Source organism: Gekko japonicus, unplaced genomic scaffold, assembly GCF_001447785.1.
Source record: "Gekko japonicus isolate JY-2015 unplaced genomic scaffold, Gekko_japonicus_V1.1 scaffold825, whole genome shotgun sequence".
Taxonomy (NCBI): domain Eukaryota; kingdom Metazoa; phylum Chordata; class Lepidosauria; order Squamata; family Gekkonidae; genus Gekko; species Gekko japonicus.
The window spans coordinates 300,514-318,021 of record NW_015166447.1 but is presented as its reverse complement, the minus strand read 5'-3'; the positions used below and the strand labels follow the sequence as shown (position 1 = coordinate 318,021).

The 17,508-nt window shown below is 43.0% G+C and overlaps 1 protein-coding gene across 2 annotated transcripts in view; it reads left to right on the top strand.

Moving 5' to 3' along the window:
• The window catches only part of DOCK10 (dedicator of cytokinesis 10), a 292,508-nt gene extending 276,505 nt beyond the window's left edge, over positions 1-16,003 (top strand). For both annotated transcript variants that reach the window (XM_015411999.1, XM_015412000.1), the window contains exons 51-56: positions 10,013-10,159; positions 10,822-11,032; positions 11,688-11,878; positions 12,521-12,621; positions 12,959-13,097; positions 15,805-16,003. In XM_015411999.1, the coding sequence (XP_015267485.1) occupies positions 10,013-10,159; positions 10,822-11,032; positions 11,688-11,878; positions 12,521-12,621; positions 12,959-13,097; positions 15,805-15,924 (909 nt within the window). In that variant the 3' untranslated portion in view covers positions 15,925-16,003. The remainder of the gene's footprint in view (positions 1-10,012; positions 10,160-10,821; positions 11,033-11,687; positions 11,879-12,520; positions 12,622-12,958; positions 13,098-15,804) is intronic.
• The last annotated feature ends 1,505 nt before the right edge of the window (positions 16,004-17,508 follow it).

Sequence of the window (17,508 nt, the reverse complement as noted above, 5' to 3'; positions counted from 1 at the left end):
CCCTACAGTGATGCTACACACCCTCAGATATATGTGATACCCATTCGTTATTACTACTAAAAATGACTAAAGTGTGGCTGCCATACTTCAGTCACATCAGGAGAAAACAAGACTCACTGAAAAAAACAATAATGCTAGGAAAAGTCGAAGCTGGTAGGAAAAGAGGAAGACCTAACATGAGATGGATTGACTCATCCAAGGAAGCCAGGGCCTTAGTTTGCAAGACATGAGCAAAGCTGTTGATTATACGACGTTTTGGAGCACATCAATTCATAAGGTAGCATAAGTCGGAAGTGACGGGACAGCACATAACACATTGCTACTAAGACTGATAAAAAATCCAACTCATTTTAAATGGCCTGAAATTCACTTTCCTTCACTAGTTGCCTTTCCTGTAGACTCTTGCTTTGTTTCCTGGCTTGCCTCTGATTCTCTGCGGTATGTTGTAGAGCAGTCTTGTGCCACATGCTATTTCTGCTTGCTTATTCTGGAGTGGCATGTATTCCTGCTTGTCTCCATTGTATTCCAGTTTTGGTGGAGCAAGCATGCTGTTTGAAAGTGCTTTGAAGGCACCACAGTTCCCTTTAATCTGTAAAAAAAATAAAGTGTATAAAGAACAGATTGATCTGAATCATTCTGTCTGCTAATTAGGTTTTAATGCTGAAATTTGCTCTTTTCTTCTTTTGATCTTGTTCAAGGCTGTGGTAAGTTGTCTGTTCTTCTGCATGCTTTATTTAATTCTTCTTACTCGTTGTGCTCCTTGTATGGTCTGAGTTAACCTTAACTTACAGTGTTCCTTGGTATTCTGTGTGAGAGATGAAATAACATTGTTTTCACTCATTTATATGCTGTGTTGCATCTAGCAAAACTAATTATTTTGTTCTGCTTCCTTGAAGCTATAAAAATTGTATCTGTTCCTGTCTTGCTTGCATACTTGGGGTCTAATCCAGTTACCATTTTGTGGAAGCTGGGTCAGACCATGTGTTTTCTATAATGAGACATCCATACTAAACCATCTTGCTTATGTCTTAGGCATTTGCAGAGACAAGCTAGTATATTGTCTCTAACCCTATTCCCGGTCCTACTACAATTATTCCAAGGTCTTCTGCACTTTAAGACATTTTTGGCCCTTGGTTTGCAATACTGCTGGCTGTATTTTCCAGCCTGTCTCTATGCAGTGCCTGAAAGAAATGTTAAGAAGTGAGACTCTGTCAAGAGTAACCAGACCCTGTGATAACCAACCCATAATAAAACTAGGATAAATATCCAAATATGTGATGTGCATATGGACCTCAATTGTGATTAGTGCAAAGACAGAAGAAAAGGAGTTTCTCTGTGAACATGAAGAAGGAAAGGATCCATTGAGCTTTCTTCTCTGCTGGCTATCAGAACAAAATTAGTCTGAAAACAGGAAGGGGAAGGGGTGGGTAGTAGCATTCTGAAAGAGAGTTGACTCATGTTCTCTGCTCACATAAAGAGGGACTTTTAAAACTTTTGAACTTGCCTCTGAGCTAGTCATCCTTGTTTCTCCTAGGGTTGCCAGCCTCCAGGTGGGGCCTGGGGACCTACTGCTTTTACAACTGATCTCCAGCTGACAGAGATCAGCCCCCCTGGAGAAAATGGCTGCTTTGAAGGGTGGACTCTAGGGCATTGTACCCTGCTGAGGCCCCTCCCCTCCCCAAACCCTGCCCTCTCCTGGATCTGCCCCCAAAGTCTCCAGGTATTTTCCAACCCAGACCTGGCAACCCTAGTTTCTCCGGTTTCCCCAGTGAAAACACAGAATGGTGTAAAATGAGAATCTTAAAGTGAGTTTCATGTGGAAGCCCTCTCTTCAGTGTGCTGCAAAAAGAAATGTTATGACACTGCTGTACTAGTAATTAAGCAGTGCAATCCTAAGAAAAATTATCTGTATACTAATTCTCAAAGTCCTCTTTGGGTGCGTATACTTATTTCTGCCAACAGAAGGCTCACTCTCCCCCAACAGATTTTTCTACAAACTATGGACCTGCCGAAAAATTCAAAAAGTTTTTTAAAAATTCAGGGATGGTTGAATTCCCCCCCCCCCAGTAGCTTTTAAAATGGCTACTACAGGGTCTACGCCAGGCATCAACAGTGAGAGATTAGAATGTTGGGGGGAGGAAGGCTTTTAAGTGCTTCTGTCAGTAAAAGGCAGGGGAAGGGCCCTTTCCAGGCCTATTTTGGCTTTTGAGGGAGGGATCCATAGGGCCAGGCCTGCCAGGCTGGGAAATTCATAGAGACTTTGTGGTGGAGTCTAAGGAGGGCTGGGTTTGGGGAAGAGAGAGGTCTCAGCTGGATATAATGACACAGAGTTCAGCCTCCAAAGCAGCCGTTTTCTCCAGGGAGACAGATCTCTGCTGTCGGGAGTTCAGTTGCAATTCTGGGGGGTCTCCAGGTCCCACTTAGAGGTTGGCAACCCTAGGCCTGGCAGCATTCTAGGGTTGCCAGGTCACCCCTAGCCCACCAGCAAGGGATGGAGGGGGTAAGGTCGCCAGATCCAGGCTGGGAAACTCCTGGAAATTTGGAGGACAGGGATCTCAGTGAGGTACAATGCCATAGAGTCCATTATACCCTGCTGGGGCTGCTTCGCTTCCCAAGCCTCACTGTGCCAAGGCTCCACCCCCAAATCTCCAGGAATTTCCCTACCTGGAGCTGGCAGCCCTAAGGTGAATTTGTCTCTGTAACTGGGAGATCCATTGTGATTCCTGAAGGGCTGCCAGTGCTGCTGTGGGGGGAGAGGAAGCAGGTGGGTGGCTGGGAGCACTGCCACCACCACCGCTGCTGCTGCTGCTGTGCAGGGTGGGGGAGGAAGCAGGCAGGAGGCTGCGCGTAGAAAGGGAGAGTGATGAGGTAGGGGCAGAAAGAGAGAAAGAGTGATGAGGTGGGGAGGCAGAAAAACAAAGAGAATGATGAGGGGGCAGAAAGAGAGAGGAAGTAACATGCATGGAGAAGAGTTTGTATCTCCATATGTTTAACTTCATTCTAAATCTTGAAAACATCAGCGGTTAGTGACAGTAGTGATAAAACCTGGATGTGTGTCTGTAAAGTCCCATCAAGTTACAGCCAACTTCTGGCAACCCCAGCAAGGGGCTTTCAGAGCAAGTGAGAAGCAGAGGTGGTTTGCCATTGCCTTCCTCTGCAGCCCTCCTTGGTGGTCTCCCATCCAAGTACTAACCAGGCAGACCCTGATTAGCTTCTGAGATCTGAGAAGATCGGGCGATACCATGCCACCTTCCCTCTCGAAACCTGAAAAGTGAAAATAATTTTTAAAATAAATAGTAGACTTCCCCAGCATCCTGTTTACTTATGTGCTATAAATGAGCTTTACTGGGGAGAAATGTCAACAGTTGAGAGGAAAATCCCTTTTGAAAAGAGAAAGCATTACCTAGATAGTGTTCATGCATATAGTAACTGCATTTGTGTTTATTTGAAACCAGGCCCTTCCTAGCAAGAATACGTTTGTGAAATGCCCACAGAGGATTCTCATTCCATGGCTCTTGAACGCATCTGAAATACAAAATTCGAAATGAGGATTTGAGTGTCTCATAAGAAGATGCTGTGTTAAATTCCATTATTCACAAAGCCACTTGGAACAATAGGCAAAAAACATTCTGTGCTTATTGTCTTAATGCTTCATTCAGATTTAGCAAATTGGGTTCAATTATGTATACCTAAGGGTGTTGTGAACACCGTACACTTTTCACAAAGCTCCTGACCTCATAAACTGAATGTCTGTTAATTGCTTTCTCAAAATGTCCTACTGCCAGCAGTGCAGTACAGCATGAGTCACCGCTTCCGGAGCTTGTGAAAAGAAGCACACTTCTTTTTTTGTCAGCGTTAGATCCTATCCGGTAAGCTCGAGGTGGGTGTAAACAAGTGGCTGAGCCACAGGTTATTTTACAGAGAGTTCAAAAGTATGTGGTATTTCATAGGAATATATCTGAGGCCATGTTGAGGGAAATGGGTTTGTCAGAAAGCAGTGTGCATATGTCACAGGATTGTCTCCAAAAATGCCAGCCTCGTATCAGGTTCTCTCACTCTTTTCTTTGCTAATATGCAGCCAAACATCCCATGTGTTGATTTCATCACATTCAGTTGGTTGATGAGGAGCAGAAAGAGGATAGCAGGCGAGATAAATATTTACCATTTTTCTAGGGAGGGGCAAGGAGGAGCTTGACACCGAACTTCCATTTCCAGTGACGGCCCTGTATTTCTCATAGCATGCCGCTCCATTTGTCACCTGCTTATTCTATGGGGTCTGAATTGGTAGGAATACTATAAAATATCATATTTGTCTCCCCTGTTTCTTTCAAGAACCTTTGGGTGGCATGTGGAAGCAGTTATTTGATGATAACATCATAATGACCATGTGAGGTAGCTTAGTTCGAAATGTTAATTATTTACTTCATTTATTGCCCACATGTCTTGCTGAGAATCAAGGCAGTGTGCAAAAATACCTTTTTAAAAATGCAAACAAAAACTGTCTGAAACATGACATAGCATAATGCAGAAAGTGGATTACAAACATAGAAGACAACACAGTAAAAGCCAAGTGGTTTATGCAATAAATATGCAATCCTAGACCCTTATAAAGGCTCTTCCTGAGCTGTTCCATCATACTACAGTTATAATCCATTTATATTTATACTTTATACTTGGAAGTAGGGATGTGCAAAAGTTTCCATAATATTTTCAGTCCCATATTTGGGGGGCGGGGTTATCCTGATTTTTTAAATGTTGTTTCCCGTTCAGGATTCCCCCTCCCCCCCCCCCGGTTTGGGCAGGGCAGGGCTGGGAAACTCACAGAAACACACCTTAAAGCAAAATAAAGCTTTATTATTAAATTCTCTGGTTATGTTCTTGAAAGCAAAGTGCTGACCTAATGGGGATGTGTTCACAGTATGGCCGTTTCTTACATATAAGGCGGCAGATGAAGAAACCGCCAGCTGAAAGCCCCTGTTATGCCCCCTGTGTTAGGCCTTAGGAAGGCTCTCCAGGGCATGAGAATGGTGGCCTGTATTCCAGGCCGACTTGTCTAGTTATCTGAGAGACTTACATGGAAATCAGTGTGGGTTAATGCAGTGACACTTTTAAGTTACGATCTCTTAGCCTCAGTTCCCCACCCAGGGAGAAGAATACATTGTGGGGAAAACAGACACTGAATCTAGAATGGTGAGGATTTTGTCCATATTTTGCATAAAGAAATCCCAGTAAACACTACCACAGGACTCTTGTTTACCAGGAAGTCAGTCCTGTTGCACTTGGTTACGCTTACTTCCAGGTAAGGATGTGCATTCAGACATACCCAAGCCAAAATTACACCTGGAATTAGCTGTTTCAGGTCAGTTTAGGGACACCCAAAATACTCCTGAAATCCTGGAAGTAACAAAAATTTATCTCATGGAATTTCAGGAGCATTTCTGGGTTTCAAGGAGATACAGGAGCAGGGAGGGAAAGTTTTTTGGGAAAGAGAAGATGCTGGCTGGGAAGTGGCTATTAGTTGAAGAAAGATGCAGACTGGCAGCTGATGGTTAGGCAGACCTGGCCCCCACCTATGGCCCTTTAGCCTATGGCTAAAGGCAATAAACTGAAACCTGAACCTTAAAAAGGAAAAGGGTCAAACTGACCCTGGACTTACATGCCAGTGCTATCCATGCTGGAGGCTTCTCCTTGATGCTGGCACCAGAGACTAGGGCTACCAAGTCCCCCTGGGGGACGGGGAAACCCCTGCCTCAGAGGCCCATTCCCCGCCAGCGGCGGATCGGGCCCCGGGGGGAACCCCACCCCGATGTACATGTCACCAGGAAGTGACGTTAGGACACCGAGCACGCTGGGTGCGGGGCCACGACCATTGGAGGGAAAACTCTATGGTTTTCCTTCCGATGGTCGTGGCCCCGCCCCCAGTGTGCCCGGCGTCCTAATGTCACTTCCAGGTCGCCGCACAGGAGTCCCCCGCTGCGGCGACTGCAACGACTTGGCAACCCTACCAGAGACTGCTCCTTCTGCTGAAAAGGGCAGGTGACCTGGTGGGCTCCTGGACACACCTGGCTTAGTTGTGGCAGTTGATGTTTTCTCCCCCACCACTAGGGGATATGTTTTAATTGGCAGTTGAATACTATTACCAGTATGTCAGTATTGCACTATGTATATCAGGTTGACTGAATTCCCAGCTTTCACTTTTAAAAAAGTAAGTGTCTAGCGTCTTCTGTTGCAGAGATATGTCTTTTCCTTAATATTTCCACCATGGAAGAAGCAGAAGTTAACTTTTTAAAAAATGGAAGCTAGAAATTCAAAAACACATATTGCTATACTGATACATCAATATAAGCTAATATGTTGGCATTTAAGTCTGGGGTGGCTTCTTCTAGTTCCTTCTTTCCCTCCCTTCTCCTGCTGCCTCAGGGTAGGGAGAGAATTGACAAAAACAATTTTTGAAACTTGTCAAGAGAGAAGCTATCTTCAGAGGAAAGTTCCACAACTTTTTTCTTTCTTTCGCTGGTTTGTTAGCAACAAGTGTCATTCACCCCAGCCCTCCCCCCATAAATGGTTAGCTATTCAAGGGCATTTCTCAAGTCTTGTGAATTACCTCACTCAGTTTAGCTGGATGTGATTGGGGGCAGGGAGTGAGCTTGCTCTTACCCAGAGTTTTTCTCAGAGACAGCCCAGTGATTGGTTGAAGAGGACAGAAGGGCTATGGCCCATGGTTCTATAAACACAGAGCACTTCTCTACTGTGCATAAATGTAATGCCTCCTCACAGCAGGATCCCTGGAAGGCATAGCAGAACTTTGTTCCTTTCCTACCCACTCAGCACATTTGCACAGATGTGCAGACAACTTTCACATCAGGCTGTAACATGGAATGAGTGACTTATGCATGCCTCTCAAAATCTCATCCAGCCCACTCAGTCAAGGAATGTGCACAAAGAAGGATTGTGCCCATGCTATCTTGGTTTTTATAGATAAGGCAATTCTTTAGCAGAAATTGTTTTTATTAAAATCTCTCATATAATTTCAGTTTTATCTTCTTCCATCTCTCCCTCTATTAAAATTCTATATATTTTAGATAATAATCCTATCATTTTAATTTTAATGGGATCAGGTTTACCTTTGTCAGGTGTACAAAGAGTCTTTAATTGCAGCTCCAGCTTGCATCATTTCAGTTGCCAAAGTTTATTTTAGTTTTGCATTTTGTAAGGACATATTCCCTAAGGCACAGAGCAAGTTTGTAAATTCTTACTAAGACTAGTAAGACTAGGACTAGTAAAACTCCTACCTAGCATCCTTGCAAACTGCTCAAGAGTCTAATATACACAGTCCTTACAAAATAATATATAGCTTTTTAATCTCCTTTATGCTTTTATAACTTCTCAGTTATCCATGATCACAAGGTATAACTGGAGTTCAGTGTCAGCATATAGTCTTCTATGAGTGAGATAAGAACCCCTGCCATATTTGAAATGGAAAATTTGAATGTTAAATCACTGTCGTTTGGATCTGGCTGCACCAGGGTTCACACAGGGATTCCAAGCATGCTTTAGGAAGTTGTGCAATAAGAACATTTGGAGCATTCTGCAGTTTTGTAGGAAGGATGTGGAGGGGCATGGCTTGAGGCTTATTCAGTATTCTGTGTCTGCATTATAGCCCCTTGGCCCATTGGCTCACATCCAATGGCCTTGACCCTCCAACGGATGTCTGGTCCACACATGCAGCAGAATTAGATTATAATGGGTTGGCATATTGCTGAGTTGGTAGAAGGGACTGTAACACTTGAGAATGCAGGCGAGTGTTCATGTTTTCCAAAGTTCCCACAACATTAATAATTTCCTATGACTGGAAAACTAGCATGGCATGTGGAGGGCTAGCCTAGGCCTTTTTACTTGCAAGGATTTTTACACAGGACAGAGTTAAGAATATAACACACACACACCCACAGTCTCAAATGCCTTCATCTCAGAATTCTACTACCTCATTTTGCTGCCAGCACTGACAAAGTCATGTCAGGAATGTTGTTGTTGTTGTTGTTCAGTCGCACAGTCGAGTCCGACTCTTTGCGACCCCATGGACCGCATCACGCCAGGCCCTCCTGTCTTCCATCGTGCTCCGGAGTTTGCTTAATTTCATGTTCGTTGCATCAATAACACTGTTTAACCGTCTCATCCTTTGCCGTCCCCTTCTTCTTTGACCTTCAGTCTTTCCCAGCATCAGGGTCTTCTCCAGTGAGTGCTCCCTTCTTATTTGGTGGCCAAAGTATTTGAGCTTCAGCTTCAGTATGTGGCCTTCCAGGGAACTGTCAGGGTTGAGGAATACCATGTAGTTATGCCCTGAGTTGTGGCTGTCCCGCTGAAAACAATGAAACGCAAGTCAGTGAATGTTTTGTTTGTTACAGTGGAACTAATACCCCACTGACTCCTGCTAAGTTGTAGTCAGTTTTCAAGTAGACTTGTTTTTAGAAAGCATTTGAATCAATTAGTAATCTTTAAGAAAAAGCCAGCTAACAGTGCAATTCTATTCCTAAGCATTCATATCCATCTTCCCCCACTTAACTCAGTAATTCCATTTAGGGTTACACTGTAATTCTGTTTAACTGAGTGGAATGAACTGCAATACCACCACTGGTTTCTACAGCATAACATTTGTGTTAATTGCAAAACCCTCCCCAATCCAAGTTTTTGTTATAATGGCTGAATTTATGTTACTAAACAAAAAGGGGGGGGGGTTGCTGTTCATCTCAGCAAAGTCTGTGAAGAAATAGATCAGTGCTGGGGTGTGGAGGAGAAGTGACAATTTTGAGCCCTCAGACCTGTATGGGATCTCTCAAGGCCTAGGAATTTTTGAACAAGATTCAAAGCCACTATTCCCACCTTGGTTGTTATCTCAGTAACAGCAGGGTGGATGGTGCACTAGTGGGAATGCAGACTGGTAGCAAAGTTCCACTACAACCAGCAAGGCTGTAGGGTGGGGGTCAAGGGTGAAACCCAGGGCTTTTTTGTAGAAAAAGCCAAGCATGAACTCATTAGCATAATAGGCCACACCCAACAGCAGAAACTCATTAGCATATTAAGCCACACACCCCATGTTACCAGAAGTGTGGTCATCCAGCCACACCCACCTTTTGCTTTTTATTCTGTTTACTTTGTTGTCAAAACCCAGGGCTTTTTTGTAGCAGGAACTTCTTTGCATGTTAGGCCACACACCCCTAATGTAGCCAATCCTAATGAGTTTCTGCTGTTAGGTGTGGCCTATTATGCTAATGAGTTCCTGCTGGACGTGGCCAGCTCAGGAGCCAGCCAGAACTCCGTTCCTGTGCGTTACTGCCCAAAAATAGCCCTGGTGAAACCTAACTTGCACCTACCTCTCCTTACAAGGGAAACCAGTTTCAGTGTATATTAGATCTCTGACTCTAAGGTCAGCTGAGTTGTACCAGGGTGACAGTTCAACTGGCTATCCATGCCCGCTTCCTTGGCATGTCGCATTAGAACTACCCACTCCACAGGTATCTTACTAACTAGCTTACCATATTCCTTTAAGCAGGCCCCCAACTACATTAAATTCAGCTACCAGCATTAGCATCTTTATTTCCTTCACGCCACAACAGTGCCTCTGACTTACACAGCTACTGTTGATTTCAATGCCTCTAAAACTGGCTACTAGATTTCACCACAGGGTGGCAGTGTCCCCACAAAAGAGGTATGCAATAATATTCAAACTAATCCTTTACTCCAAAGATGTTTTCAGTCAACATTAGGATTGTGTCCTGCTGGTTAAAGTTCAAATTCATCCTGTGCTAATACAGAGTGTGGTTCTAACACATTCCATCTGCTCATTCTGTGCAAGCTGCAGCATTCCGAAAAGCCTGGAGAGGGGGGTGGTGGTTGTTATCTAAGTGGCCAGATAGGTTTCACCTCCATCTACACTACATTGCTTGGCACATGACCAGCTTGTTGTACTTGATTTACTCTCATTGCTATGGTTTGTGCTTTTTTTTTAAATCAGGGCTTCTTTGAAGAGGAGGAGGGCAAGGAGTACATCTACAAAGAGCCCAAATTAACAGGACTGTCTGAGATTTCCCAGAGACTGCTAAAGCTGTATGCAGATAAGTTTGGAGCAGACAATGTGAAAATAATTCAAGACTCCAACAAGGTACTGGGGGTGGGGATCACCCAACTCCAAAATCAGTCTGTTTGGACAGTTCTCTTGCATAAGCCCCATTGAAACGAATGGAAGCTGTACAAAAATATGATAGAACCACCACCACCCCCGCTTTTTTTTATTGAATTGAGGAACTGCCAACAAAAAAAAAAAGGCTTTCCTTGGGGATTTGCCTCCCTCTCCCTCTACTGTGAAGGGGCTTAATGCCTGATGTTGTCAGTATAGAGTGAAATGAAGATGAAAAAATGAATGGTGCAGAAGAAAAAGAATCTTTAATAATTGTACAACTCCCTATGTGTTTCGCGTACAGTTTCATCAGGGGGAATCTTCCAGATTCTTTTTAGTTTACTTTAGCAGTGTATATATGGGAAGAAAACTAAAAAGAATTCAGAAAATTCCCCCTGCTGAAGCTGCATGCAAAACGTGTAAGGGTTGTACAATTATTAAAGATTCTTTTTTTCCTGCAGCATTTGTTTCTTGATCTTTGTTTTGCCTTGGTGCGGCCTCCTTTCTTCTTCATCAGCATGGAGTACCCAAGTGAAATGATGTGTGCACTTGTCAACAGCAGAGAAAACACAAACACATTTCCCTTCAGTGTATATTTAGTAGTATTCAGTATTCAAGTTCTAAGTGATTTTGTTCATTCACAATAGGTGAATCCCAAAGACTTAGATCCGAAGTATGCCTATATCCAGGTGACATACGTCACACCTTTCTTTGAGGAGAAAGAAGCCGAAGAACGGAAGACTGACTTTGAAATGCATCATAACATCAACCGCTTTGTGTTTGAAACCCCCTTCACGCTCTCCGGAAAGAAGCACGGAGGGGTAGAAGAGCAATGCAAGAGACGAACCATCCTGACAAGTATGCATGTTGCTGCATTATTTAGTGTGCAAAGAAGTGACTGAAGGTTTGCTCTGGAATTGCCTGACATTATGTTTAGGACTCATTTCAGAATGCACAGCACACTGGTCTACCCTCTTACCCAGGAAAAAAAAACCCATTGACTACAGTTAGGGTAGTCTTCTGAGTAAGCCTGCATAAGATTGTGCTGCCAATCACTTATCTAGACATTTTTGATACCGAACATCTTTTCTTGACCTAAAGTTATTTATTGCTTTTATTACAGGGGGAATTATTAATTAAGCAAGGCTTTTTTAAACACATTCATGTTGTGGAAGGTCATTGAGATTCTTTTGCAGTTAATCACATCTCTTCATTTACTTTATAATTCATTGGAGAATTAATGAATTATCAGTGCCAGACTTTAAAATAGTAAGGACATAATTCTTAACCAAGAATTTGAAAAACTCAGATAAACGGCATTTTAGTTCATGTGAATTTATCCATGTTTGGAACAGAAAAAATATATAGAAAGTCCATTATAGATTTGTTGCATGGTTACATCTTAGATCTGTTGCAGTTGTGTGTGTGAGGTTAATATGCTGTCTTTTTTATAGACTGAATACTGTGGTAGGGGAATTCTGCTTAAATGAGTGTCTCCTGTTTTTGAGTGCAGCCAGCCATTTATTTCCTTATGTGAAGAAGAGGATACAAGTCATAAGCCAAGTGAGCACAGAGCTGAATCCCATCGAAGTAGCGATTGATGAGATGTCTAAAAAGATTTCAGAACTCAATCAGCTTTGCACAATGGAAGAAGTGGATATGATTAGGCTACAGCTGAAACTGCAAGGAAGTGTCAGTGTCAAGGTGAATACGGCTTAAACCTCCATTTGGGATTTAATGCTTTTGACTGCTCAGAGTATAGAACAAAATCTCCATCCTTTAAAAAAAGTCTACAAGAAGTTATTCCGGCTCCTACTAAGATAGGGCATCTTGTTGCGGTCCTTGGGTTGTCTGCTGTCTTAAGCACACCGCACACCACCTGCTTTACAACCTGAGACTGAAATGTTCAGCTTGTCTTCACCGTCTGAAGTGGGTCTGGTGTGGCAGCAGAGTTTATACTTCATGGCCGGACAGGGGTATCAAAACCTTCAGCTGGCAGTTTGCAGCTGGTCTTGGTCATCATTGCAGAAGTGCACTGAAGTCATTGTTCACACTGAAAAACAGTGGTGGACTTCAAAAGGTCTGTTCCTAGCACAACAGGTCTGACCTTCAAATATGGGAAATGAACTTATGAAGCTGTCTCATACCTTTGATCTCATACCATGACTGGTGTCAACAGCAGCAGCAGCTCCACAGTCTCAGGCACAGAAGGGTCTTTCCCAGCATCTGCTGTCTGGAGATGCCAGGAACTGAACTTGGAGCCTTTTGTGTGCAAGGCATATGTGCTGCAACTGAGCCACAGCTCTTTCTTTGCTTTGTCCTTCATTCTAATGTTTTATCTGTCAGGTAAATGCAGGACCAATGGCATATGCACGAGCTTTCCTTGAAGAAACAAATGCTAAGAAATACCCAGACAACCAAGTTAAACTTCTGAAGGAAATTTTCAGGTAAGGCTTCTAGTTCCAGAGATGGCAAGACATCTACAGTGCATTCCGAAGCACAATAACACTCTTCTGAGGCAAATGAAGTCAGTGGGCTTACAAGGGTATGATTCTCCTTAGGATCGCACTGCTGGTTCTTCAGTAAGGAGGTGAATTTGAACTTCTTCGCCTTTAAGACAGAGAACTAGGCTGTGACCTCAGAAGCACACTTTTTATTCCTACGAGGGGGGGGGGGATCTGTGTGTCTCCATTGTGCTTACCCTGATTTAATCCATAATAAGAAATCTGTTTTCTGGGTTCATTGACTGGATATTATAGACTTGGTGTATTCTGTGCTGTGCAGGCAGTTTGCAGAAGCCTGTGGACAAGCCCTTGAAGTCAACGAGCGCCTTATTAAGGAGGATCAGTTAGAATATCAGGAAGAAATGAAATCTCATTACAAGGATATGCTCAATGAACTCTCTGAAGTTATGAATGAACAGGTTTGACATTCTGTTTCAACCTTCTATACCTAGTTCTCATTTCTCTGATACAAATTGGTCCATGGTTTTTGGTGACTCCTGAAAAAAACGTCAGCCTAGGAACGTACAGCTGGAAGGGGCCCAAGGGTTCATCTAGTCCAACCCCCTGCACAATGCAGGAAATTCACAACTGCCCCCACACACACTCCCCCAGTGACCCCCGATCTCTGCTGAGAGGAAGGCACAAACCCTCCAAGATCCCTGGGCCAATCTGGCCTAGAGGAAAATCCCTTCCTGACCCTGAAGTGGAGATCAGCATTACCCTGGGCATGTGAGAAAGGGCCACAAGAGCCAAGCACTGGCGCTCATCCCTTCCTGCCCTCCCTCTCACAGTCTGCCTGCATTCACAGAATCTGCACTGCTGTCAGATGGCCATCTAGCGTCTGCTTAAAACCTTCCAAAGAAGGAGAGCCCACCGCCTCCCGAGGAAGCCTGTTCCACTGAGGAACTGCCCTAATTGTCAGGAAGTTCTTCCTAATGTTTAGCCCAAAACTATTGTGATTTAATTCCTATCCGTTGGTTCTTGTCTGACCTTCTGGGACAACAGAAAACAACTCTGCTCCACCCCCTATATGAGAGCTCTTCAAATACATCTCACTCTTTCAATGAGAATCTCACTTGTATTCACATAGGATCAAGTCACATTGGGAGGGAGGGGGGCACAGGTCTCTTAGAAAAATGGACCTGAACATTTTGTCAAGCCCAGCAACATGTTTTCCTTCCCTGCTCTCTCCCCCATCTTTGCTTCTTAGAATTCTGCCTTGCAGAAGAATTCTAGTGAACTAGAAAGAGCCAGTTTGGTGTAGTGGTTAAGTGCGCGGGCTCTAATCTGGGAGAACTGGGTTTGATTCCCCACTCCTCCACTTGCACCTGCTGGATGACTTTGGGCAAGCCATAGCTCTGCCACAGCTGTTCTTGAAAAAGAGCAGGTTCTGTCAGAGCTCTCTCAGCCCCACCTACCTCACAGGGTGTCTGTTGTGGGGAGGGGAAGGGAAAGGAGTTTGTAAGCTGCTCTGGGACTCCCTTGGGTAGTGAAGGGCGAGCTATAAACCCAATCTCTTCTCTTCTTCCTCTTCTTCTACTTTTCATTGTTTAAATGGGAACTCATCAGGAAAAGTATTCAAGGACTTTTTAAAGTATTTGAGCCATATTATAAGCTCCCTGTCCTGGAGTTAAAATGAGTTCAGAATTACTTATACTGCTGATGATAAAAATACCTAGAGCTACAAGTTTTGGCACACCGAATTCTTGCTACTATTGCTACTATTATGAAATCACAAAATACCTCCTGCACTTTTCAGTCCTCCTCATTATATTAATCATTATTCTGACTTCCATATGGTTTGGTGTGGGAACAGATGCGTTTACTCAGTTCAACCCCCAGTCCTCCTCTGCACGACCTGTGGCACAAGATGGACTCCTCGCTTGATTCTCCAGCGAAATGCCACATAAAAAGTTGCGCCTAGCGGGGTCAGGGCAGGCAGGTCAAAGCATGATGCTGGCACAGAGTTTCCCTGCACTTTCAGTTAGCTTGAATCATAGCAGGAGAAATTCCGTCATGGAGACCAGCCAGACCCTTTTGTCACCATACATACAATCCATTGAACTAAGGAGGCACTCTGAAGAACTGAGGGCAAAATTGAAAAACTATTAAAACTTTATCTAGAAATCATCAGAAAGGTTTCAGTCGTTTATTCTAAATCAGGTTATCTAGGCCTTGTCTGTAACCAGTGCACTGCTACAGTATTTCTTATGCATTAAGTGTGTCAGTTTGAAATGATTTCACAACCTGTTTCCTTACAGACCACCTCAGGAACAGTGTGCTTGTTTGGAGCTGGTAAAATCTCCTTGGGTTGACTTTACCCCTAATCACTTTGAAAGAGCTTGTCTGCTGATTGAATGAGCCCTCCTGTGATGAGAGGGCACATTCACTACTCGAAAGCAAACCTGTAGGCTCTTGTGATCAGTCTGGGACATAGACCATATATTAACTGTGCAAACTGATATAACAAAATCACCTGGCTGTGACTTTGTCCTGTGAACCAGTCCGTGGAGTTCCGTGTTTCTCATTTGTGGTATTGTTTGCATCTCCACTGACAGTGACACCTTCATCAACATGTTTTCTCTCTTTTTTCTGGCAGCTCTGTCATGGCCAGTGCTTATACAACTTCTCTGCTTCACTCTCTAACATTTCCCTCAATACTATAGCCAAAAGTGGTATGTTCATTTTCTTTGTGCCTACATGTTCTTTTACTGTCCTGTTTTCCCCCCTTTGCTAGTATTCCATGCTGACTGACTTCGAATATTTATTTAGGATATCATCTCTAAGTTACTCTTATTAGCAGAAGAACATTAACTAAGGAAAAGGAAACCATGAGACAAAGGGAAAAAGCAAAGGAATGAGTATATACTTCATTTCTGATCTTCTTCAAGGAGGACTTCAAATAAGCTGGGGGGGGGCAAGTTGGGAATTACCTAGAAAAATTTCTTTTATCATAGTTTTCATGCATTTCATCTGGCAGGTACTTATGTAATTAAGATATCTGCCTATTATAATTCTTGGAAATAAAGTTTAGAACTGAGTATGTTGAATATGCTGTGGTACCATTGATGATATCCCACAAATTTCAGTTTATTTTATCAGTCCTGTGTTTACTGTTTTTCAAAGATCATGTACAAGGAGGATTCCACAAAGCAACAAGGAGTGGAACAACCTTGTTCCCATGCAATCAGTAAAACAATCACAGCCCCACCAGGACCCCCAGTATCCTCAAATACTGACATCTGATGGATGGACTTGACTTTAAATAGACCAGGAGATAACTTGGAGAAGATTTTGAATGAGAGTATGGGCAAATCATGAAGAATACAGTAAAAACTTAAATGCAATATGTTGTTTTAATTTATTGAACTTTTTCAGTGTTATTTTTTATTGCCAGATTGATTTTTTTTAATGTTATTGCCTTTCCTGGTAATTGCACATTTCCTATGGTTTTTGTTATGGCTCAGTCTTTATTAAACCAGACTGAACATGAAATTATCATTGGACATTTAGTTTCACAGCAAGCCTTATGTTTGCTATAAATGGTAATATAATCTATTAATGAGTCCTAGTATACCTGTATTTTAAAGGTCAAAAGTGGATGTTTTATAACTCTGAAGTATATTGCAGTTGTAAATAGAAGATGTGTAAAATATGTCATTTTTACAAAAAAAATTAGTTAATAATTGACATTACTAAAATGTGGATAACATTTCAGATACAGCTATATTAAAATATTTGTCTACATGTAAAAAAATCACCTGTTTTTCTTTATGGCACCCAAGTTCACTGATGTATTTATTCGCCGCTGGGGGGAGAAGCATTGTTGCCTTGGAATCTGGACCTGCCAAGGTGCCAGCCATAAGACTCTGCCATTGGTTCCTTTCTCCAAGGTATTATCACCACATCTTCTGTTGCCCTTAAGCCCATAAATATCACCGGCATTTGCAGGGAAGAAAAATGGTGGTGTCTGTGGCCTGTCTTCGGAGGATGCCCAGACATAACCAAAGAGATTCAGATTTAGCATTTCTGATATCCTTGCCAGTATGTGCCCATGCCTCTTCCTCCACTACTCTTTGGGCTTCATCGGCTGATGCTGAACTCCAGATTTTATTGTGCATGCACACACAGCTCTGTCCATTCCTCAGAACTGCACTAGCCCTTTGTCCAAGGAGCTCAGCATGGAATTAATAGGAATTATCTTGTTTTTTATCTTCACAAAAAACCTTGTGAATAGGATTTTTTTTAAAAAAAATGCACACTTTTTGCTAATTCAGAATACCTACAAACAAAGCTCCTAAGTCAATATGACACACTGTATTGGAATAAAGGATATAAAATAGGACCTTCTTCCTTTAGTTATATCCTTTTTATCCTATGTACTGTCAATGGAGCTGCAGTGGCTCAAGTGGTTAAGACGCTGAACTGCAGGCTGTGGAAGGTCAGTAGTTCAGCAGTTCGAGACCCGGGTGCCGCATGATGGAGTGAGCTCCCATCTCTAGTTCCAGCTCCTGCCAACCAACCTAGCAGTTCGAAAGCAAGAAATTGCAAGTAGATAAATAGGTACCACTTTGGTTGGAAGGTAACAGCGTTCCGTGTGCCTTGGTGTTTAGTCATGTTGGCCACATGACCACGGAAACATCTTCGGACAGCGCTGGATCTTCGGCTTTGAAACGGAGATGAGCACCGCAACCCTAGAGTCGGATTTGACTGGCTTTCGAGCAAGGGAACTTTTACCTTTACCTTTTTACTGTCAAATTTGCATTTTTTTCACATGCGTACAATATATGCTTTAAAACAGAATGGATAACACTGTCAAAGAGGATACCA